The sequence below is a fragment of the Pelodiscus sinensis genome, chromosome 7, assembly GCF_049634645.1.
Source record: "Pelodiscus sinensis isolate JC-2024 chromosome 7, ASM4963464v1, whole genome shotgun sequence".
Taxonomy (NCBI): domain Eukaryota; kingdom Metazoa; phylum Chordata; order Testudines; family Trionychidae; genus Pelodiscus; species Pelodiscus sinensis.
The window spans coordinates 17,381,973-17,402,779 of NC_134717.1; the positions used below are offsets into that span (position 1 = coordinate 17,381,973).

General features: G+C 44.8%; 2 protein-coding genes and 1 long non-coding RNA gene across 6 annotated transcripts in view; 1 reads left to right on the top strand and 2 right to left on the bottom strand.

The window, feature by feature from the left end:
• Window positions 1–12,990, top strand: part of RAB3GAP1 (RAB3 GTPase activating protein catalytic subunit 1) — a 70,358-nt gene extending 57,368 nt beyond the window's left edge. For 2 of the 3 annotated variants that reach the window (XM_075933287.1, XM_075933289.1), the window contains 3 exons: window positions 1,745–1,847; window positions 10,860–10,880; window positions 11,567–12,990. In XM_075933287.1, coding sequence (XP_075789402.1) covers window positions 1,745–1,847; window positions 10,860–10,880; window positions 11,567–11,809 — 367 coding nt within the window. In that variant the 3' untranslated portion in view covers window positions 11,810–12,990. The remainder of the gene's footprint in view (window positions 1–1,744; window positions 1,848–10,859; window positions 10,881–11,566) is intronic. The other variant, XM_075933288.1, reaches the window with a different exon arrangement.
• LOC142830156 (uncharacterized) lies at window positions 6,141–11,571 on the bottom strand. Of its 2 annotated transcripts, XR_012905139.1 has the most exons (3): window positions 9,135–11,571; window positions 8,460–8,569; window positions 6,141–7,196 (listed from the first exon to the last, which is right to left on the bottom strand). It is a non-coding gene; the product is annotated as an uncharacterized LOC142830156 (long non-coding RNA). The 2 variants fall into 2 exon arrangements; XR_012905138.1 differs by having other exon boundaries at window positions 8,460–11,571.
• Window positions 12,991–13,534: 544 nt separating the features above from the next.
• The window catches only part of ZRANB3 (zinc finger RANBP2-type containing 3), a 124,610-nt gene continuing 117,337 nt past the window's right edge, over window positions 13,535–20,807 (bottom strand). Inside the window, exon 22 of the mRNA XM_075933286.1 lies at window positions 13,535–20,190. Coding sequence (XP_075789401.1) covers window positions 20,169–20,190 — 22 coding nt within the window. The 3' untranslated portion in view covers window positions 13,535–20,168. The remainder of the gene's footprint in view (window positions 20,191–20,807) is intronic.

Here is a 20,807-nt window from a genome sequence, read left to right on the forward strand (position 1 = left end):
CGCCGCTCCTCGGTGCTACTGAACCAATCCACCAGCACCCCAGCTGCTCTGCCCCAGGCGTCCTGATTCAGCTGCTGCTGAAACTGACCAGCAGTGGCTGAATCAGGATGCCTGGGGCAGAGCAGCTGGGGTGCTGCTGGGTTGGTCCAGTAGCGCCCAGAGCGGCGCTGCAGGACCAACCGGCAGCGTCCCAGCTGCTCTACCACAGGCGTCCGGAGAAAAGCATGGACTGCTGGGGGGGAGGGGGGGCAGGGAGGCGGCGTACTAGCTGCGCCTCCCCTCCCCCCCTTCTCCCAGCAGACCAGGGAGACACGGGCGGGGGACCGAGACGCAACGCGGTCCCGCCGCCCGGGTCCTCCGTGGCTTTGCTCCGCGTCTTCCCTGGTCTGCTGGAGACCAGCAGACCAGGGAGACGGGGAGCAAAGCCGCGGAACACGCGGGCAGCGGGACAACCGCGGCGCGTCCAGGCTGTCCGCTGCCGGCGTGCTCCCCGGCTTTGCTCCCTGTCTCCCTGGTCTGGGGAGACGTGGAGCAAAGCCGCGGAGCACGCGGGCAGCGGACAGCCCAGACGTGCCGCGGCTGTCCCGCTGCTGGCGTCCTCAGAGGCTTTGCTTCCCGTCTCTCTGGTCTGCTGGTCTCCAGCAGATCAGGGAGACGGGCAGCAAACCCCGTTCGTAACTGTGGATCCGACATAAGTTGGATCCGTGTAACTCGGGGACTGCCCGTATAATCGTACCAGTTTCAATTATTTTGGTGACTTATTTAAAAAAAACCAACCTGTCAGCAGGTATGTCTATAACAATACAGACAACAAAAAATCTGGATTTTTTTTTTTGACAGATTTCTTACAAGGCTTATTAATACAGAACTCTGAGTAACAAACCATTTACACCGCAGTACAGAAGTGTATTTTCCACACCCCTTAGAAGCAATGCAAAGGCTTGGGGGAGTTAGGGGTAACTGAGGGAGAGGGAAGTAGTTGCTTGGAAGGAGCCTGGGAGTTATCTTGAAGGGTTCTTAGGTATAGGTGGGAAAAGGCATGAAACAGATTTTTTTGGAGGGTGAGGGGCGATGGGGAGGGATTGTTAAGGAGCTTCCTCCATGCAGGCCCTGGCTGCTCTCTAGCCTCTCCAGTTCAGTCAGACATATCTGCCCCTAACCCTATGTGCATATCCTGTCCACATGATCCTCTGTCCTCACTCACACACCCTTTCCACTCATCCCTATGTGGCCCTGCATATCCTTTACCTCTGGGCCTCAACTCACATTCAGCTGTTGCCCCAGTTGGTCTTCCTCCACTAGCTCTTATGAGGCCCTGCCTGTGACTCCCCAGCAGTTCCATGCTATCTGTCTCCTCATATCCCGTCTCTTGATCTGGCCTAACAAGCACGAACAAGGCACTACCAACTCTTTCCTTTCCCTTCCTTACCTGGCCAGGTCCAGCTGCTCTGTTCTAGCACTACAACACCATCAAGTACGCAAAAAATGGAACGTCTGCAACTTTCTGGCAGAAACTGTTGTCTGCGAAAAAAGAAAAATATGCACAATGCATGGATTATGCATGCACACACAGTATTGGCCCAGGAGAACTAACAGTGCTCTTGGTGCTAAAACTGTTTGTTCACTCAAGATAGATGGGGGAGATTTTTGTCATTGGAGATTTCATGTGAAAATAATTAAAAATTGATATAGTTTAAATTTGGATGTTCACTTTTTCCTCCTTTGCATTATTTTGTACTTCTAGGTTTGTAAATTCTCTTTTGGAACAGCCAGAAGTATCGGTCAATGGTGCAGGAAGAGGACCTGCTGGTAGTATCATCCACAAGTTATTTTTGAATGCCCAGAGGGTAAGCTGGAATTTTTTACTGATTCTTTGATCACTTTAATTTAGACAGTGTGAAACAACAAGTCTCCATATGATGCTGATTTCTTCTACCTATAAATAGGCTTGAATTTTTGTAAAAATGCATGGAAATTCTTTTTCTTCCAGGGAAGACAATTTTGGCAATAGTATAACTTTTAACTACATGGCGAAAGGAGAACAAAAGGCATAGGATGTTATAAGACTGGATGCAGCTGTGTAGATAGGCATATAAAGTGACCTTTAAGTGAGGCTCACTTTGAAATATGATTTAACAATGCCATTGTGCAATTTTACATTTGTATCTATCTTTCCAAATCAAATGTGCTCAGTTTATAAAGTTTTTTTTTTCTACTTCAAGCACTGTAAATCTGGATTCTGAGTTAAAACTTTTTATTTTATTTTATCATTGGTATTAAAGGTTTTGCAGCCAAAATCTGCTTGTGACTTTTCTGCAATTCTGTTGTCTCAATAAATTGGCACAAATATTTCTGATTGAGACTTTGCATAATATTTACAATGCAAAGTTTCCCTCAGAAATATTTGTGACCGTTCTTGTGTTGATACACAAGAATGAAGAGCCCCATTCTCTCTCCTGTAGCCGTATTGGCTTTACAGTGCTTAACAGACAAAAATCAGTACAGATGTATGTATTTTTGTCGATGAAAGAAGTGGAGATGACTCAGTACATACAGGGAGTAGGTCTGATAGGTAACCTGCTACTATTTTTAGTAGCAGTAGTGGTGGCTGGGAGCAGTGGCCTCCTTTAAGTCTCTGGGCCCTGGAGCAGTTGCCCCCTTTGCTACTTTCCTCTCCATCTCCGTTAGTGACTTTTTTTTAGTTATGATACGGTCATTCATTTCACATTGCTTTCTTTTTTTGCTCACGTGGTGTAATGGTTTTTTAAATATAATGACCTAAAAATGTGATCTTATTCAGTATTCTGAGGACAGTTGTGACCATTGAATTATTACAGTGATAGTGAATTCTCTTGGCAGACGTTTCACAAAATTCAAGATTGTATAGAATTTTTCAGTTTCATTAATGTAGAACTTTTTTGCATCATTGCAGTCCAAAGGTGTCTCCTCCTTGAATTCAATTATAAAACACCATGAAATATTTGTATTGAGACTAATGAAACTGCTTCTTGCACATGACCAATTATATTTGCAGTGTGCTGCAAGGTGCAATTGCACCTTGATATTTGTAACCTATACCTAGCTTATTTTTTTTCATGTCAGGATTTTTATTGACTTGGCCAAGTGGTGAAATTCCATGCAGTGTTGCCATCTGGAGAGCCTTACTAGCTTCTTTGTATATAAACTGTCAGATCTTCTCCAGTGTGTATCACTTAGTTTTTTGTTGAGCATACTAGGAATGAGAATGGTTAACTGGTCAGGTAAAACATAACATTTAACAGATTAACTGGTATTCTTACATCCCTAGTGCATACCCCATATAGAACAGATACTAAGCTTCCTGTGACTCTTCTGATGCTAAAGTTCCTTCTAAACATCTTCCATTTAAAAAAAAAAAAAAACGCAGGGATACACTAGGGATGTTAAAAATAGTGTAATGGAGTACAGGCAGTCCCCGAGTTACGCGGATCCGACTTATGTCGGATCCGCAGTTACGAATGGGGCTTTTCTCGCCCAGGAGGACGGGAGCGGCGGGACGTCCAGATGTGCCGCGGTCCGCTGTTCCCGTCCTCCGGGGCGAGAAAAGCTGCTCCCCGTCTCCCTGGTCTGCAGGGAGACGGGGAGAAAAGCCTTGGAGCACGCCAGCAGTGGGACAGCCGCGGCGCGCCTACGCTGTCCCGCTGCCCGTGTGCTCTGCGGCTTTGCTCCGCGTCTCCTAGGTCAGCAGACCAGAGAGACGGAGCAAAGCCGTGGAGGACTTGGGCGGTCCCGCCACCCCCGTCTCCCTTGTCTGCTAGTGCCCCCCCCCACTAGACCAGGCTTTTCTTGCCTACCCCTGGGGTAGAGCAGCTGGGGGCTGCCGGGTTGGTCCCGCAGCGCTGCTCCGGACCAACCTGGCAGCACCCCAGCTGCTCTGCCCCAGGCATCCTGATTCAGCCGCCGAGGAGCCCCGCTACTGGAGCAACCCAGCAGCACCCCAGCTGCTCTGCCCCAGGCGTCCCCAAGTCAGCCGCTACTGCAACTGACCAGCGGCTGACTACAGGAAGCCCGAGGCAGAGTTGCTCTTCCCCAGGCTTCCTGGAATCAGCCGCTGATCAGTTTCAGCAGCAGCTGACTTGGGGACACCTGGGTTTCTTAAGTTGAATCTGTATGTAAGTCTGAACTGGCATCCAGATTCAGCTGCGGTTGAAACTGATCAGTTTCAGCAGTGGCTGACGCCAGTTCTGACTTACATACAGATTCAACTTAAGAACAAACCTACAGTCCCTATCTTGTACGTAACCTGGGGACTGCCTGTAACTGTGAAAATCTTAGCTGTTACACAGTTATCTGCACTGTGGGGTCTGCAGCATAAAGCTTAATTTAGCAAAGCCTTTCTGTGAGTGGGGCTGCCAGCCCCTGCCGGTCTGGCTCTGAGGAGGCTCTACTGCCACAGTGACGCTCCTCTCCGGGAGTGACAGTCCTTGCATGCCTGGCTTCTCAGGATGAGGCTTCACGGAGTGTATCCAGCGCTGTTAATTGATAAGCATCCGCTTTTGTTTTGATTCTTCTTTAGCTTTGCTACCAAGTATTCAGCATCACCAAATCTTGTAAGCTATGGCAATTTTAACTTTTCTCCTGAAGTCAGAGAGGGGAAGTATAGCAGATGTTTTGTATTTATTCTCAAATACTTTTTTGTGTTAATTAGCTAATAATTGAAAGATTTTTTTTTTATGCAGTGAGCTGGGCTCTTACTAATTTAGAGATTTATTTTTTAATCTGTCAACAGACTGAGGTTTGATAAAAGGACTTTAACATCATTGCATCTAATTTTCCTTATACAGCTGAATTCTGCTGTAGATATAACAACTGTAACACTATCACATCCTGTATTTTTTCACTTTTACAATGTTTTCTTTTATTTAAAATTTTTTTCTTTCAGAAAGTCCCACCTATATATAATGTTGCAAAATGCAATATGGCTACAATGCATGCACATATGCTGTAATGTGTGCTTTGCGCTGCTGGTAGACTTCTGATTAAGAGCAGCACTCAGTAGTTCCAAAACTTCATAAAAAATTTCAAAGTTTTAGTGTTGAAGATGTATGTTGATTTCAAGCTTTGACTTCTTTCAGGCAGAAATATTCAAAGCTACCTCCCAACTCTTATCTTCCTGTGTGAGGGGGGGATGTTAGCAGTTGAAACATAATAGTTATTATTGATGGGACAAAAATTTAGTTTGCTATTAAATAGCAAGTTTAATTTCCAAAAATAATTTCGCCAGCTACTTGTTGGGTAAATAGAACTTTGACACAGTGTATTTACTAAGCTGTTCTTCGAGGAGTGTCCCCGTGGGTGTTCCACCTTAGGTACTTGGGCACTGCTACATGCCTAGTCAGAGATTTAAGGTCGCAATGCCCTCTGGTAGGCTGCGCATGCGGAGCAGATGGGATGTGCAATGCTACTCCTGCACATGTGCAGCCAACTGTCCCCTCATTTCCTTCTCTACCGCTGCTGGCATCACTTGGAACCACAGTTGCTCTCAAGCTTTTCAAACTTTATCTTGTTCTTGTTGTTAGTAGTGTTATATTGTTCAGTTAGTAGTAGTAGTTTTTCTACTTAATTAATTATGTCTCTCTTTTTTTTTAAAATATTTTATTGTTAATGCAGTTTTTTGCCTTAGCAAAATTCCCCGCCCCCCCGCCGAGATTCCAATGCTTCCTCTTCTGCAGACTCTCAGTTCTTGTCTCTGATGGGCACTCAGTGTGTACAATGCCTGGGACAGACGCACACTACCACTCAGTGCCAACACTGTAAGCAGTTAATGGCCCACACGCGCAACTTAAACCTCTCTCTGGAGAATATGGTGAAGCCAGCCTTGGACACAGTGTTTCTCAACGAGTGGTACGAGTACCCTTAGAGGTACTCTAGAGAAGTCTGGGGAGGGGGGTACGTCAACACAACTGAAATTTGGAGAAAACTGAATTTTTATTTTAAGTTTTACAGTGTTTTATTATGTATTACATACTTTTTGCACCCAAAAATTTCATCGCCTGCCCGGCTATGATTAAGTTGTTTAAACAAAGGTGTAGAAAAAATTTGTGTCTGAAAACTGTAGGAACTGGGGGTACTTTTGTTTTTAAAGGGGTACTTTATTTTAAAAAAAAAAAAGGTTGAGAAACACTGCTCTACCCCCGCCTCGGCAGCCCTCTCCATGTCTGAGAAGGTGGCTCTGGCGGGCTTGAGCACCAGGGACTCTTCCTCTGAGCAAAAGAGATCTCACTCGCCAAGTAAGGGTGACTCCCCCTCAAAGAAATGGGGGTAAGCATCCAGAATACCTCCTGCGCCGATCTCTACCAGGGCACTGGACAGTGAAGTATTGAGACTGACAGGCACCGACCATTCCCGCGGGTTGAAAGACTGGGCACCAGGGCTCCTGAAAAGCCTAAGTCCAAATTGGCACCACTGAAACTGTCTGAGCCCGCTTTGGCCTTTGCTTTTGTTGGTGCCAAATCAGCCTCAGCTGGTACAGCCTTAGCCAACTCCATTGGCGCCATCTCCCTGCCATCTCTGGACAGATCAGCCTACTAAGAGGAAGATGAGCTAGCCTTGAGCGATGAGGACTCTTCCATGTCTTCTCACTCTGCAACTCACATGTCATCGTCCTCCCCTGATAACACTTAATGCCCCCTCCTCCTATGGTGGGAGATTACTTCCGCTCATTCTAGAAGCTACACAAAAGGGAGGCGGATGTTTTGGAGGTCTCCTTGGTTAGCCTCCACAAAATGCAACATAAGCCGACCAGCATACTACATGTTCCCCATCTGCTAAGCTGCCCCTACTGATGGACCCGGCGTTGATGGATCCTTTCATGGTGATCTGGCAGACACCAGCCACAATCCCAATGATCTGCAAGAAATCTGACTATAAATTGTGTTGTACCACAGGGTGCCAATTTCCTGTTTTCCCACCTGCCTCCTAATTCTTTAGTGGTGGATGTGGTCAACCATAGGAGAAAACAGAACGCAGCTAGAAACATGCCGTATGATGAGTGGAAGTGCTTAGACCTCATGGGTAAGAAGGCATATTCCTCCACATGGTTACGATTGAGGACTTTCTTTCCCAGGGCACCAAACTGATCACAGACACCATTGAGGCATCACTCCATTCCCTCAAGGATTCACGGGCTACACTGAAGATGGTTGGCATCCATGTCCCTGCAACAAAACACAAACAGGGCAGGTATTTTACACAATACTACCTTCACTTTTCTCTCAGGCCCAGAGGTATTTTGATAATAGTAGGCAACACCAAACTAGATCGAGGCAGACTCCTGACCAGCCCTCTACTGCCCAGACCTAAACCTCAAGGCAAAATTTTTGAAGGTTAGGTCAAGAGTCTGATAACACCTCCTTGTTAAAGGCAACCTCAGACCAGCACCTCCTACCTTTCTACCCTCAATGGTCTTCCATCACAACTGACAAGTGGGTACTGTACGTCGTAAAGGGCGGAATATGCTATCCTTTTGTCTTCTATCCCTTTTTCCCCCGCCCACCTTTCCTGTCCCTCTTCAGGGACCCATCTCACTAGAGCATCCTACTCCAAGAGATTAAACATTTATTCTGCCTAGGAGCCATAGAACCTGTACCTGATCACTACAGGGACAAAGGATGCTACTCTCATTACTTCCTCACAACAAAGAAATCAGGGGGAATAGAGACCAATTCTCAATCTCAGAAGGCTCAACCATCAAATACGACCCCAGCAGTTCAAGATGATCAGCCTATCCACTGTAGTCCCACCCTTAAACACGGGACTGGTTGTTTACTTTTGATTTCCAGGATGCATATTTTCATGTATCCATCTATCTTGCGCATTGGAAATACCTAAGATTTGCATTGGGCAATGCCCATTTCCAATACAGAGTGCTGCTGTTCCGACTCTTCACAGCTTCAAGGTCTTCTCAAAGGTGCTCATGGTGGTTGCCTTGCATCTCCATAAAAAGGGGATATCTATATTCCCCTACCTTGACAATTACCCGATGATGAGCAACCGTGAGTCAGGAAGCCCACAACGCAGCCTTGCTTACCAGGGATCTAATCCAGATCATTGGGCTGCAGATAAATTTATCCAAGTGCAAACTACAACCATCTCAGACAATGAAGTTTATCACCTCAACTGTATTCGGGCTGTAGCCTCCTTCCCACAATTGAGAATCCAGTCCATCAATGACCTTATTGCACTGCTCCAAATCAGCCCACAAGTTCCAGCTAGGACCTGTCTCCAGTTACTAGGTCATATGGCAGTAGCCACATCAGTAGTGCTCCATGCTAGGCTATACATGAGGCCCATGCAGCAGTGGCTAAAGACCGTATACCGACATTGTTACAACAATATCAATAAGCTAGTCTCAATTCCAAAGAAAATCAAGCGATTGCTAGACTGGTGGGCAGACCCAAAAAACGTGTGTGGTGGAGTACCTTTCCAGAGACATCCCCCAGTGATGTTCATCATGATGGAGGCTTCTCTCCTTGGAGACGCATTTGGGCCCGCTCACAATTAGGGTCACTGGCCCCTGCAAGAGTCCGCCCTGCACATAAACATACAACAACTCAGGGAAGGATTTTACTCATGCCAACATTTCCTTAATTTCATATGCAATGACACAGTGCAAATTTTTACGGACAACCAGACCACAGTTTATTACATCAGGCAGGGTGGTGCCAGGTCTCACCACTTATGCTGGGAGGCTGTCCACCTGTGGACACGGTGCATTGCACTCAAAGTTCGCATACAAGCCTTTTATCTTCTGGGCAAGGACAATCTTACTGCGGACAGTCTAAGCAGAAAGTTGAACTCCAATCACAAATGGTAAATGGACTCCAATATTCTACAACAGGCTTTCAGTCAATGGGGGTTCCCAACAGTGGACTTGTTTGCAACCAGTACCAACACAGAGTCCACAATACAGTTCCCGTACGGGCATCGGCTTGCGCTTTCTGGGGGACGCATTCACAATATCCTGTAGTGCATATCTCCTATATGTGTTTCCTCCAAGCCCGCTCCTTCACCAGGTAGTCAACAAAATAAGGGCATACACGACTTCAGTAATTCCTATTGTCCCAGCTTGGCCACAGCAAACTTGGTACACCTACCTGCTACAAGTGTTCAGTAGGATGCCATGGCATCAACTGCTGCTTCCCCATCTTCTCAAGCAGCAGGGTGGGCACGACCGCCATCCATCCCTCCAGATTCTTCACCTCTGGGCATGGTTCTTCAGTGGTTCTCCTCAATAGAAACAGCATTCACTGATCAAATTAAGCAAACTTCCCTGAACAGCCATTGATCAACAACCAGGAAAGCTTACCTGTGTAAATGGCATAGATTCTCCCTTTGGGCCGAACAAAAGCATGTGAGAACCCATCGACGATGCCACTTTTGGATGTTCTTGAATACCTTCTAGACCTAAAACACTTGGGTGTTTCATATAGTTAATTTAAGGTTCACCTCGCAGATATAACAGCCTTTCATTAACCCACTGACAAGAAATCGGTTTTTGCCCATCCGACAATCAAGTGCTTCCTTAAGGGCATGCAAAACACTTTACTGCCTGTCAAACCTGCAGTCTAAGCCTGGGACCTCAATTTAGTACTTTGGGCCCTCACCTGTAGGCCATTCGAATCCATAGAGATATGCTCCATGCTCCACCTTTCCATGAAAGTGGCCCTATTGGTGGTTGTTACTTTGGCTAGGAGAGTGAGTGAAATTGGTGCTCTAATGGCTGATCCATTCTTCATGGTATTCTATAAAGAAAAAGTGGTTCTGAGACCACGCCCAAAGTTTTTTGCCAAAGGTTTCCATCTCTTTCCACTGCAAAGAACCTATAAATAGTACCCTTCTTTTCCCAAAGCCTTATGCCAGCGCTAAAGAGGCTATGTGGCACTCGCACGATGTGTACAGAACAATTTCCTTTTACTTGGACAGGGCAAGGGGAATCTGCAGAACACCTAGACTCTGCAGTGGATACGAACAGAGATCCCTGTACTGCATCTGGCTGGCCTACTCCACCTTTAACCAATATTCTCCATTGCAATTATGTGCACATTCCATGAGGGCCATAGCGGCTTCTACAGCCTAGCTCAGTAACATGCCTCTTGTGGACGTTTGCAGATCTGTGATGTGGTCTTCCTCCCACATATTTGCCAGACATTGTTGTTGATACTTGCCCAAATCTAGTACCCTGGGATGGGTATGTCATTCTGACCACAGCCCAGGTTACTGATTAGTTGAAGCACCCGCCTCCGATCATTGCTCCGTAGCCACCTAACGTGGAGTACCTACAGGGACACTCCTCGAAGAAGAGGAGAGGGTTACTCACCTTGTGCGGTAATGGAGGTTCTTTGAGAGGGTTGTCCCTGTGGGTGCTCCACCACCTGCCCTTCCTCCCTTCTACTTTGGATATTATTGCTTCTGTAGCAGAAAAGAAACGGAGGGGACTGTGGCTGCGCATGCATAGTAGTGGCACCGTGCGTGTTGTCTGCTCCACATTCACAGCCTACCGGGGGGGGGACTGCTTCCTTAAATTTCCAACTAGGCATGCAGCAGCGCCCAAGTATCTTAAGCTGGAGCACCCAAAGGGACAACCATCTCAAAGAACCTTCTTTACTGCACAAGTGAGTAACCCTCTCTTCTGATTCTGGACTCCTGCATATATACGTTGTGTTACATGTGTTGTGTTCTCAAAGTATATGTTTGTCATAACTCTCTCAACAAACTCTTGAATTCAGTATGTGCTGTCTTTAAAACAATCCTAAAATCTCTGACTTGCATTTGTTTGTTTCTATCTTTCATCACTGGTTCTCTTCTCATCCCTTCTCAAGATGACTGAATCTTCTGATGAGGTAACTAGCTTTTGTTCCTTGTTTCCTGCTCATCTTCCTACCTTCATGTTAAGGGTATAAAGAATAGAGTAAATATAGAACAGCATGATATGATTTGTACATATATCTTAAAAAATATTCTCTCTCCCCCTCTTTCAAACTGGTTACTGCTTATCCATAGATTTTTGAAGCTTAACAAGCTGTGAAAAAACAGTTTGTAAAAACACTGAAGAACTCATCAAATGAAGTTTAATTATGAGAAGTTAATTGTTTATGAAGTCAGTTATTTATGACTTTTCACAGTGTATCCTATTGATGGTTGTTAGAAATACTGTGGATATTGCCTTAAACTAAACATAAGCCTGTTTTTCACTGGTTGGGACAGCAGTATACAGTAGCACTTGTTTGTCTTTATTTAATTTGCCCTGCTATGATAGACCAAAGTAATCCTACTACTTGGCCAGTAAAAATCGTGACATACTGCAGAGAGTTCTCATTTGGTATAACCACACAGCAAAGAAAAGTTGCCAGCTGGTATGGCTCAGGCTGTTTCATTACTGTGTAGACTTCTGGGCCCCTGGGTCTTACTTTGTGTCTGCCGGTAGCCTTTCAATGTGTAAATTACCACATTTTGTTTTTGAAAATAATTTGATGTTCTAGTTTTAAGGATAACCTAGCCTTAAGCAAAGCTTCTGGTTCCGTTTAAGGTTGCCACAATGATTCCACTTGATGAAGAACTGAAGAGGTCTGGCTCATCAGATGAACGGAGACTGAATTTAGGAGCAGTTGCAGATTTCCCACCACCTGCAGGCCGTGAGCTCATTTTACGCATGACTGTACCTCGACCTGCACCTTATTCTAAACCACTGCCTCAGCGAATGTACAGTGTAATCACAAAAGAGGATTTTCGACTTGCTGGTGCGTTTTCATCTGATACAACATTCTTCTGATGTCACTGGCTTTAGGTTCTCTTGTACGTCTCTGCAAGTGGAACACTATTTCTCTCTTTCCATGGAAATAAATGCTATGGACCATGCCAGTCTGTGGACAAAGAGAGGAAGGATAATACTGGAATAATTATGCTAAAGAATAACTTTTCCCTAATGAGTCGAACCAGCATCTCAGAGTGATTCCTGCATCAATCTGGTATTTGGGACAGCTCTATACGTTTAAACATTTCTTCTTCTTCTTCTGTCTAGAAATCTCCCCTCTATCCAAAAAGTTGTACTTGTTTGCATTAGTTTAACAATGGACATTTCTCTGGGCTTTTTACAAGTACTTCATGTTGAATTTATAGTACAGTATGTGCTGCTTTTCAATTCTTAATGTAGTCCTGGTGTTAGGCAGCCTATTTGAAGTGTGAACATTAAAATAGTTATTTATTATCATATAAAATATAATCTTAAATTCTGGATATTTTTGGTGACCTTTTCACTGAATTCCAATGGCTAGTTTTAAAATACTATTACTTTAAGCAAAATGTATCGAGAGAAGATTCTATCTTGTGCTAAACTCTTAAACATGCAGTATTTGTCTGAAAGAAGTCCTGGATTATATGCATTACATACGTCTTTTTCTCTGAAGCACTTAACATAGATATTTTTGGCTATAGCAGGGTATTAAATCTTAAAAAAAGGGGTCAAATAGCCTTAAATTTGTCATTTAAAGTTTTCAAGCTTTTATGTCTCCCTATGTTGGAAGGGATCATGCCTACAAGTGTACTGTAGACAGCCACATGTTAGCTATGCTTCAGCTATTGTGCTAAGAGTAGCAATGGGGGATGATGGTGCCTCAGGCTAGCTGCCAAAGTATGATCAGTCTTGAGGCCCTGAGTTTGAATTTGGGTGGCTAACTGTAGCCATTATGGCCACACCACTTTTTTTTTTTTTTTTTAAAGTGAGGTTGCTGAAGCAGAACTAATATGGCTGTCTATTCATGTTAAGAAGTATGCTCACAGCTAGTGTAGCAATACCTTAAAGGTGAGACAACTGGGCCAAAACTTTATGTAAATGATGATTAATTACTTAAGCAACTTATTGATGCTTATAGATGCCTCTTGACGCCACATAGTGTATACCATGCATTTATGTTCATATTGTTCTGGTAATAAAAATATTATGAAACACATAAATCACATGCTATATGTTGACTTTGTAAAATACCATGCAAACAGTGTACTTTTAACACAAAGGCTTATTTTAAGCAATAGCTTGTTTTTGTCTGAATCAAAGGATTATAGTGGTGTTGTAAACTGTCAAAATGGCTGTGAAAACACAGTCTTGATGCTTGCACTTATTTGTCTTTGGACACTGTACAATAAATCTTAAATTGTAATTTGCGATTGAAATTCTTCAGTTTACTTGTTCAGTGAAAGTGGTAATACCTCAGACAATACATGTGCTAAGTATATCTCTGAGGATCTGGACCTTCAGCACATCAAGTAGCAAAATTAGTTAAGATCCCAAACAGTGTGTGAACATCCAGCGGCTATGAAGAAACTGGCATCCTCCTTAATTGTCAAAAGTATAAGCTGAATCAACTTGTTGATTCAGGAACAATATCACTTATATAGTGATAACAGCTTATACTTTTGACAATTAAGGAGGATGCCAGTTTCTTCATAGCCGCTGGATGTTCACACACTGTTTGGGATCTTAACTAATTTTGCTACTTGATGTGCTGAAGGTCCAGATCCTCAAAGATATTTAGGCGCTAAACTGCCATTCATTTTAATGGGAGTTAACTGCATAAATACCATTTGAGCATCTGTACCTAAGTGACTTACACTTGTGTGACAAATTTATAAGGGAGTAAAGCTTTTGTGAAATGCACCTCATTACTTCAGATGCTTGAAGAGAAAAAAAGGGAAGGGATACAGAGATAGGAATGTGACATCAGTGGATGTGAGTCATCTCCAATGAGCCACATTGGAAATCTCAGAGGGGTAGTGATATTAATCTGTAACTTAGGAAAAAGGAAAAAAAAAACGGCTATTCACCCTCTGCAGTAACTGATGTTCTTTGAGATGGGTGTCCCTGTGGGTGCTCTGCCTTAGGTGTTTTGGTACCTCAGTGCACCCGGCCAGAAGATCTACTAGCAGTGACTTTGACAATGCAAAAGTGCTACACGCGGTAGGTGGCTAATGTGCATGCGCAAGATAGGGTCATATCAGTTCCTTCTCTGCCCTGGAAAAGTACGGAAATAATATCAAAGCAGAGGGGAGGAAGGGTGGGTGGTGGAGCACCCACGGGGACACCCATCTTGAAGAATGCAAGTTACTCTCTTCAAGGAGTGTCCCTGTGGGTGCTCCACCTTAGGTGACTACAAGTAGTTTATCCACTGGAGGTGGGAGCTTTGGACGGTGTAGTGTCCTTTTAGACTGTGGCAAGGATTGTATGTCCGAACGCAGTTTCTCTAGATGCATAGGAGTCCAGAGCATAGTGAGCAGCAAATGTATGAGCAGAGGACCAGATGGCCGATTTGCATATATAGGACAGGGAGATGCCCTGTACATAGGCCGTTGATGCTGCCATGGCCCTGGTCAAATGTGCATGAAGTTATGTAGGTGGTTCTTTACTGAAGATTGAATATGCTAGTCTTATGCATTCCACTATCCATTTTGAGATCCTCTGGGAGGACAAAGGGAGTCCCTGGGATCGTTCAGTGGTTGATACAAATAACTTGTTGGTTTTCCGAATTTGCTTGCTTCTTTCCAGGTAGAATGCAATGGTCCTCCGTAAAGCAAGGGTGTGGAATGTGGCCTCTGTCTGGTTGGTGTGGGGTTGGAGAAAAAAGACTGGTAAGTTAAAATGTTCGTTACAGTGGAAAGAAGACGGCACCTTTGGCAGGAACTTAGGGTGAGGCTGGAGGACTACCTTGTCCTTATGGAAGGTGGTGGAAGGAGGGTCTGCTATGAGAGCTGCAATTTCACTGACTCTCCTGGCAGATGTTATTGCCACTGGTAAGGCCACCTTCATGGAAAGGTGGGGCCTGGAGCAGGTTGCCATAGGCTCAAACGGTTGACGAGTTAAAGCCCTCAGAATCAAATTGAGATCCCAGGCTGGAGCTGGAGGTTTGATTGGTGGATAAATGTTCTGCAATCCTTTGAGGAACTTTTTGGTCGTGGGATGTGTAAATAGTGACGACCTATCTATGGACTACTACAAAGCAGTTATGACGGCGAGGTGAACCTTCAGGGAACTGAGTGAAAGTCCCAAATTTTTGAGTCTGGTTATGTATTGCAGGACCGCAGGTAATGGAATGGAAGATGGATCGAGATTGTGGAGGTGAGACTAGGTGAAGAAACGATGCCACTTGTACAGGTAAGGTTTGCAAGTGGATGCTCCGACTCCTAAGGCGGATATGTTGTACTTCGTCTGTACATTCTGCTTCTAGTGAAGTAAGCCATTGAGAAGCCAGGCCTGAAGGTTCAGGGTGTGGAGATGAGGATGCTGAAGGCAACCGCAACATTAGGTGAGGCGATGTGGGAGCTGTGGGCGATGCCGTGGATGGTCAGCTGACATTTGCAGTAGGTATGTATACCAGGTTTGTCTCGGCCAGTCTGGTGCCATCAGTATGATGTTGGTGTTGTCTAAGTGCACGTTTGTGACTACTTGATGGAGAAGCAGTATGGGGGGGAAAAGCGTATAGTAGGGTTGTCACCCAGTGTATTGTGAATGCATTCCCTAGGGATTGTGTTCCAATGCCCGCATGCGAACAGTAGAGGGGACACTTTTTTTTGGCACTGGTGGCAAACAAGTCTATCTGTGGGAAGCCCCATTGTGTAAAAATTTGATGCAGAATCATGGGGTGTAGTTCCCATTTGTGGCTCGCAGGAAAGTTCCTGCTGCGAATGTCTGCAGTTATGTAGTCCATGGGGAGAGCAAGCTTTGTGGATGGAGAGGTATGGAGGATGCTTGTAAGTTTATGCGGGGTCTCTGGCAGTGTGGTTAACAAGACCTTAAGGACCTCAGCTACCCTCTTAAAAAGGTATTGGAAAGCCTTGAAATCATCCCCAGATAGGGCTTGCGGAGGCACGAGTGTGTCCCCTGGAGAGGAAGGAGATACCAGTGTGAGTGAGAGGAAGTAGTGGATTCCTCGTTACTTAGTGGCTGATTGAAGTCTGTCTGGTCCCTTGAGGGTCAAGGGACACAGTGGATGTAGGCTTGGAACAAATTGAGCAACACTGTGATGCTATTGCTGCTGAGCCCTGTAAGGTGCTCAGTAGGGCCATGTGGGGGCCATAGGTAGCGGTAGCCAATGCGCAGGTTGCCAGTGTGGTAAGGCTGGTTGTGAGTGAGGGAATTTGAGCCTTGGTGTAGAGTGTGTGGGAGGAGTTGAGGTCATGATAGAAGCCTGATCCTCCTCAACTGATAATGGAGGTATGGAAGTGCTGGGGAAAACCCCTTAGAGTGAGGGGATGAATCAGTGCCAGACGAGTCACTGAAGGGATCATAGATTGTCTGTGGCTGTATAAAGGCAAAAAGGAGGCATGGGTGGTAAAGAATATTGTGCTGGTGTATGCTTTGGCTTCATGAGCAGAGGGGCTGGCACAGGTGCTGAGGCTGGTAACAGTGCTTTGGTCCCTGCACTGCTTCCCTTATGTACAGCACTGCTTGGTGTTGGTAGGACCGACGATGCTGCTGTAGCCCCATGCTGTTCAGCCGTGACAGGCTTGGGCTTATCAGCATGTTTAGGCACATTGGCCAGGTCCTTACACCCTCGGGGTACTGTGGGTGAGCACTGCCCTGAGGAAATGCTTGTCCAGAGCCCCAGTTGGGGGTGGAACTGGCTTAGGATGCAGGGATTGCCCTGTTTGCTGCTACATGTGCTCTTTTCTGTTTGGAAGAGGCAGAGCTCGCAGTTGAGGTGGGGCAACTGCCTTATCTGACATTGCTGCTGGTGATAGTAAGAGCGGGGATGCGGGGTGACCAGGATCCTATGCTGGTCTGAGAGAGCATTTGAGGGAGATCAGGTTGAGCTGAAAACCCTCTGGCTCTCCTGCCATGGCTGCCAAATTTTCACTGATGGCAGTAAACTGCACTGTAATTGCACAGACAGTGTATGCACTGAGAGTGTTAGTCTGGCAGCATGACTGACAACCCTTCAGGAAAAAACAGCATTTAAAACAGAGCCCCTGCTTGGCAGAACGCTATGAAAAAGATTAAGAAATTTTTTTTAAATCTGTGAAAAAGTATCTCAGACTTATGTGAGGAGGCTGGAGCTGAGGGAAAAGAAATTCCTCAGTGCAGAAGAGAGGAGTCCCCTGAGGGGAAGTGCTGAGGGAGACACGTGGTGGCGCTGACATTATTCCAAAATAACATAGGCAGTGTCTATACAGCAAGCAGTTTTTTCGACATGCAAAAATAATGTTGAGCTGGAGGACTTCTTATTCAGACTCCTGTAACCCTCATTTTATGAGGAGTAAGAGAAGTCAGAGGAAGACTGCTCTAACTCAAACTTCCTGCTGTGTAGATAGCTTATTTTGGCTTTTGGTGCTATTTTGACTTAAGCTATGCAACTGATATAGCTCAAATTACATAGCTTATTTCAGCTTTAGCCCTGCTGTGTAGACGTGCCCCTAGAGACTAACAAAATTATATATAGTATCATGAGCTTTCGTGGGAAAAATCCACTTCTTCAGAATAGCACCTGAAGAGGAAATTAGTGTTGTAATGTAAGAACTGTTCCATGTTTTTATTTAAACCTCTTTTGACTGTCAGATTTGCATATGAATTTCAGCTAAGCAGTTTCTTGTTGCAGTATTTTTTTGAAGTTTTTTGCCTGAGAATGGTAACTTGTCAGTAACTCTGTTTGTCCAAGATTAAAATCATAGAACACTAGGACTGGAAGAGACCTCGAGAGGTCATCCAGTCCAGTCCCCTGCCCTCATGGCAGGACCAAATACTGTCTAGACCATCCCTGATAGACATTTATCTAACCTACTTTTAAATAGCTCCAGAGATGGAGATTCCATAACCTCCCTGGGCAATTTATTCCAGTGTTTGACTACCCTGACAGTATATAGATGTCTTTCCGTAACAGGCAGGCATGTGGACAGCAAAATGAGTAGTCATCCTGAGACCAAAAGTGGAAATAAGGTCAGACTGAGAATTGAAAACAATTTTGATAAATTGGAGGACCGGTCTAGCAACACTTCTTAAAGATGATCATGCTCTGGATTTGGCTGATCTCTTCTGGAAGATTTCCAGCAGAGCTGGTTTCCCTTGACAGAGAATGCTTTGTGTTCCACGCTGTCCCAGAGGGTTACTGTGACTGGTTCATAAATGAAAATTTGATATTGATGTAGCAATGGCTGCTTGTCCTTCTTCCTCTTGCATCTCTGTCCTGAGAGTGAGAGCTCCTTGGGCCAGGACCAGCCTGTCTTGAAAATCTGGAAAGCACCTAGTTCATCATGGGCATGACCATGAATAAACAAATTTATAACAACAACAAATAGCCTGGTAGCACTTTAAAGACTAACACAACATGAAGATGGTATCATGAGCTTTCGTGGGCACAACCCACTTCTTCAGATGACTAGAGTGTTGGATGTCCAGAACTAAAATAGAGGACAAGGGAAGGGGGGAGGAAAAAAAATTTAGGGGGAATGGGGAAAAGAAGAGGCAGTTGGTATAAAAATATCAAGGAAAAAGCCAAGCTGGAATGTACCAGGAAAAACAAATATAAGCATCTAAAGTCTGGATAGTCAAAAGAGGCAGATAAGAACCATTAGTAGGCAATAAGAGGGGAAGAGTACTAACAGCTAATACTATACAGACAAAGAACTATTGGCACCTTCAAAATGCTCCCTTACTGGTTTTTATATGTTGCCATTTTTCATGTCTGAGTTGTTCATTTATTCTTTTGCTTAGAGACAGCTCCGTTTGTCCAATATACATGGTAGAGGCACACTGCTGGCACACATTACATTAATACATGTGCACATGAATGACCTTTCATGTTATAACTGATGTGGTTAGGTCCTGTAATGGCATCACTAGGGTAGATGTGTGGACAGAGTTGGAAACTGGATTTGTTCCAGGGAGTGGTTCGTGGTAGGGATATGAAAGGTTAACTGGGAGGCTGGAGCAGCTCTATTGTCTATTATGTATTATGCTTTAAATTAGCCTGAGTTTCCAGATACTGTGCTTAGCTTTACTTTTAATCAGATAATGTTTTCCTATAACTCTGTGCCCTTCCTTGTTGGATGATGATACCAGTCAGAGCTCCTGATTTTGTTCTAATAAATAGCTGAATTATTACACTGGAACCGGTTTTCCCCACCTTTATTAATGAAAAATTCTTCAAGTGACTGGTCATGTGCATTCAAATGAGGTGTGCACGTGCATGGTTTCCAGAGCATCTTTTTCCCCAGCTGTACCCGTCGGGCCGGCAGGTCGCCCCCTGGAGTGGCGCCACTATAGTGGAGCATAAGTATCGCTGCTGGCTCTCCCCCTCCTCAGTTCCTTCTTACTGCCAGTGACAGTTGTTGGAGCTTCTCTGTTCTTGTGACAGAGCCCACCGATAGTTAGTTGTTTGCCTGTTTGTAGTTTCTTCTTCCACTTATGCCACCCCAAGTTAACGCCCACCTCACTAGAGCTCAGGCGTTCTCAGCAGCTTTTGTGTTGCGCAAGTTCCAATAGTTGACATTTGTAGAGCGGCCATGTGGTCCTCTGCACACATGTTTACGGTGCACTATGCTATTACCCAGCAGGCCAGGAATGATGCTGCTATGGGTTCTGCAGTTCTCAGTTCAGTTCAGTTCGTAGTAGACCAGAGTTCAGCTGAACATGTTTGACATGGCTTGTTTAGGAAAGTGGTTGAATTTGGTCGGATTTACCTAGCAGTAACCTAAATACACCCACTTTTCCTAGTCCAGACAAAGTTTTGGCAAACAATTTAGTATCTGCATCTGACTACCAAATGCAACTGTATTTAATGAACCAGCACGCGCACACAAAAAATCACAAACACACACGTACCTTGTAAACACTTGCCAGGGATATGAAAATGATATCCAGAGTCTCTGTAATACACCATATCAAGTCCTGCAAAACCTTGAAGTCATCCACTCAGATGCAGAAGTTGGAGGATGAGGAGATCACATTATAGACCAATATTTTTTCCCTTTTCAGATGATGTCCTTCCTCAGTTTCCTCCTCTCTTTTTCTAGATCTAGAGTATCTCTGAGGCTACACTACTTGGTCTAGCTGGGATGGCCTGTACTGCATTTCTTGTGGGGGATATATATCACTGGAGACAATAGATTATGCAGGGCCTCCAGTAGAGTCAAGGCTGGTGTGGATATCAGTACGGAAGTGGTGGATTCCTGGGGAGTATAAAGCAGATGTTCCCTATGAGTCAGAGTTCCGTTCTGTAAACTGTCATAGAATCATCTGTATTCACATTTCTTGACTCCCCGCTATGTTACCCAAGAAGAGGAAGATGGATAGGTGGGAAATGAGTGCTGTGCCTAGATGAGGATGAGAAGGTATACATTTTATCCAATGCAGGGTCTTTTCTATCAGGAGCACCCTGGAGAGGCTGGTACTGGGAATCTTCCTTAACATGACATAGCAATAACTCAGTAACTGGTGACGTATATATCACAACTCTCCAATCCCTTAAGGGAGAACACCTCTGGTATGGGACACTCAGGTAAGTCACTCAATACCATGCATGCTTTGCATAATGACAGTTGGTAGCAAGGAACCTGGTTCTGAGGGAATAGGTAGACACAGGATTTGGGGCGCCCATACTGAAATCGGTACCAAGAAAGGTGTGGCCCACAAATTTAACAGTACCATAAGCGCTGTCTTAGAAATTGGTAGTGGGGCAGTAGTTCTGAGAGGTATGTGAGCATAAAAAGTGGAATCCATGCAACCGATCACTTGAAAGATATTCTGTTACATCATTATAGAATCATAGAATCATAGGACTGGAAGG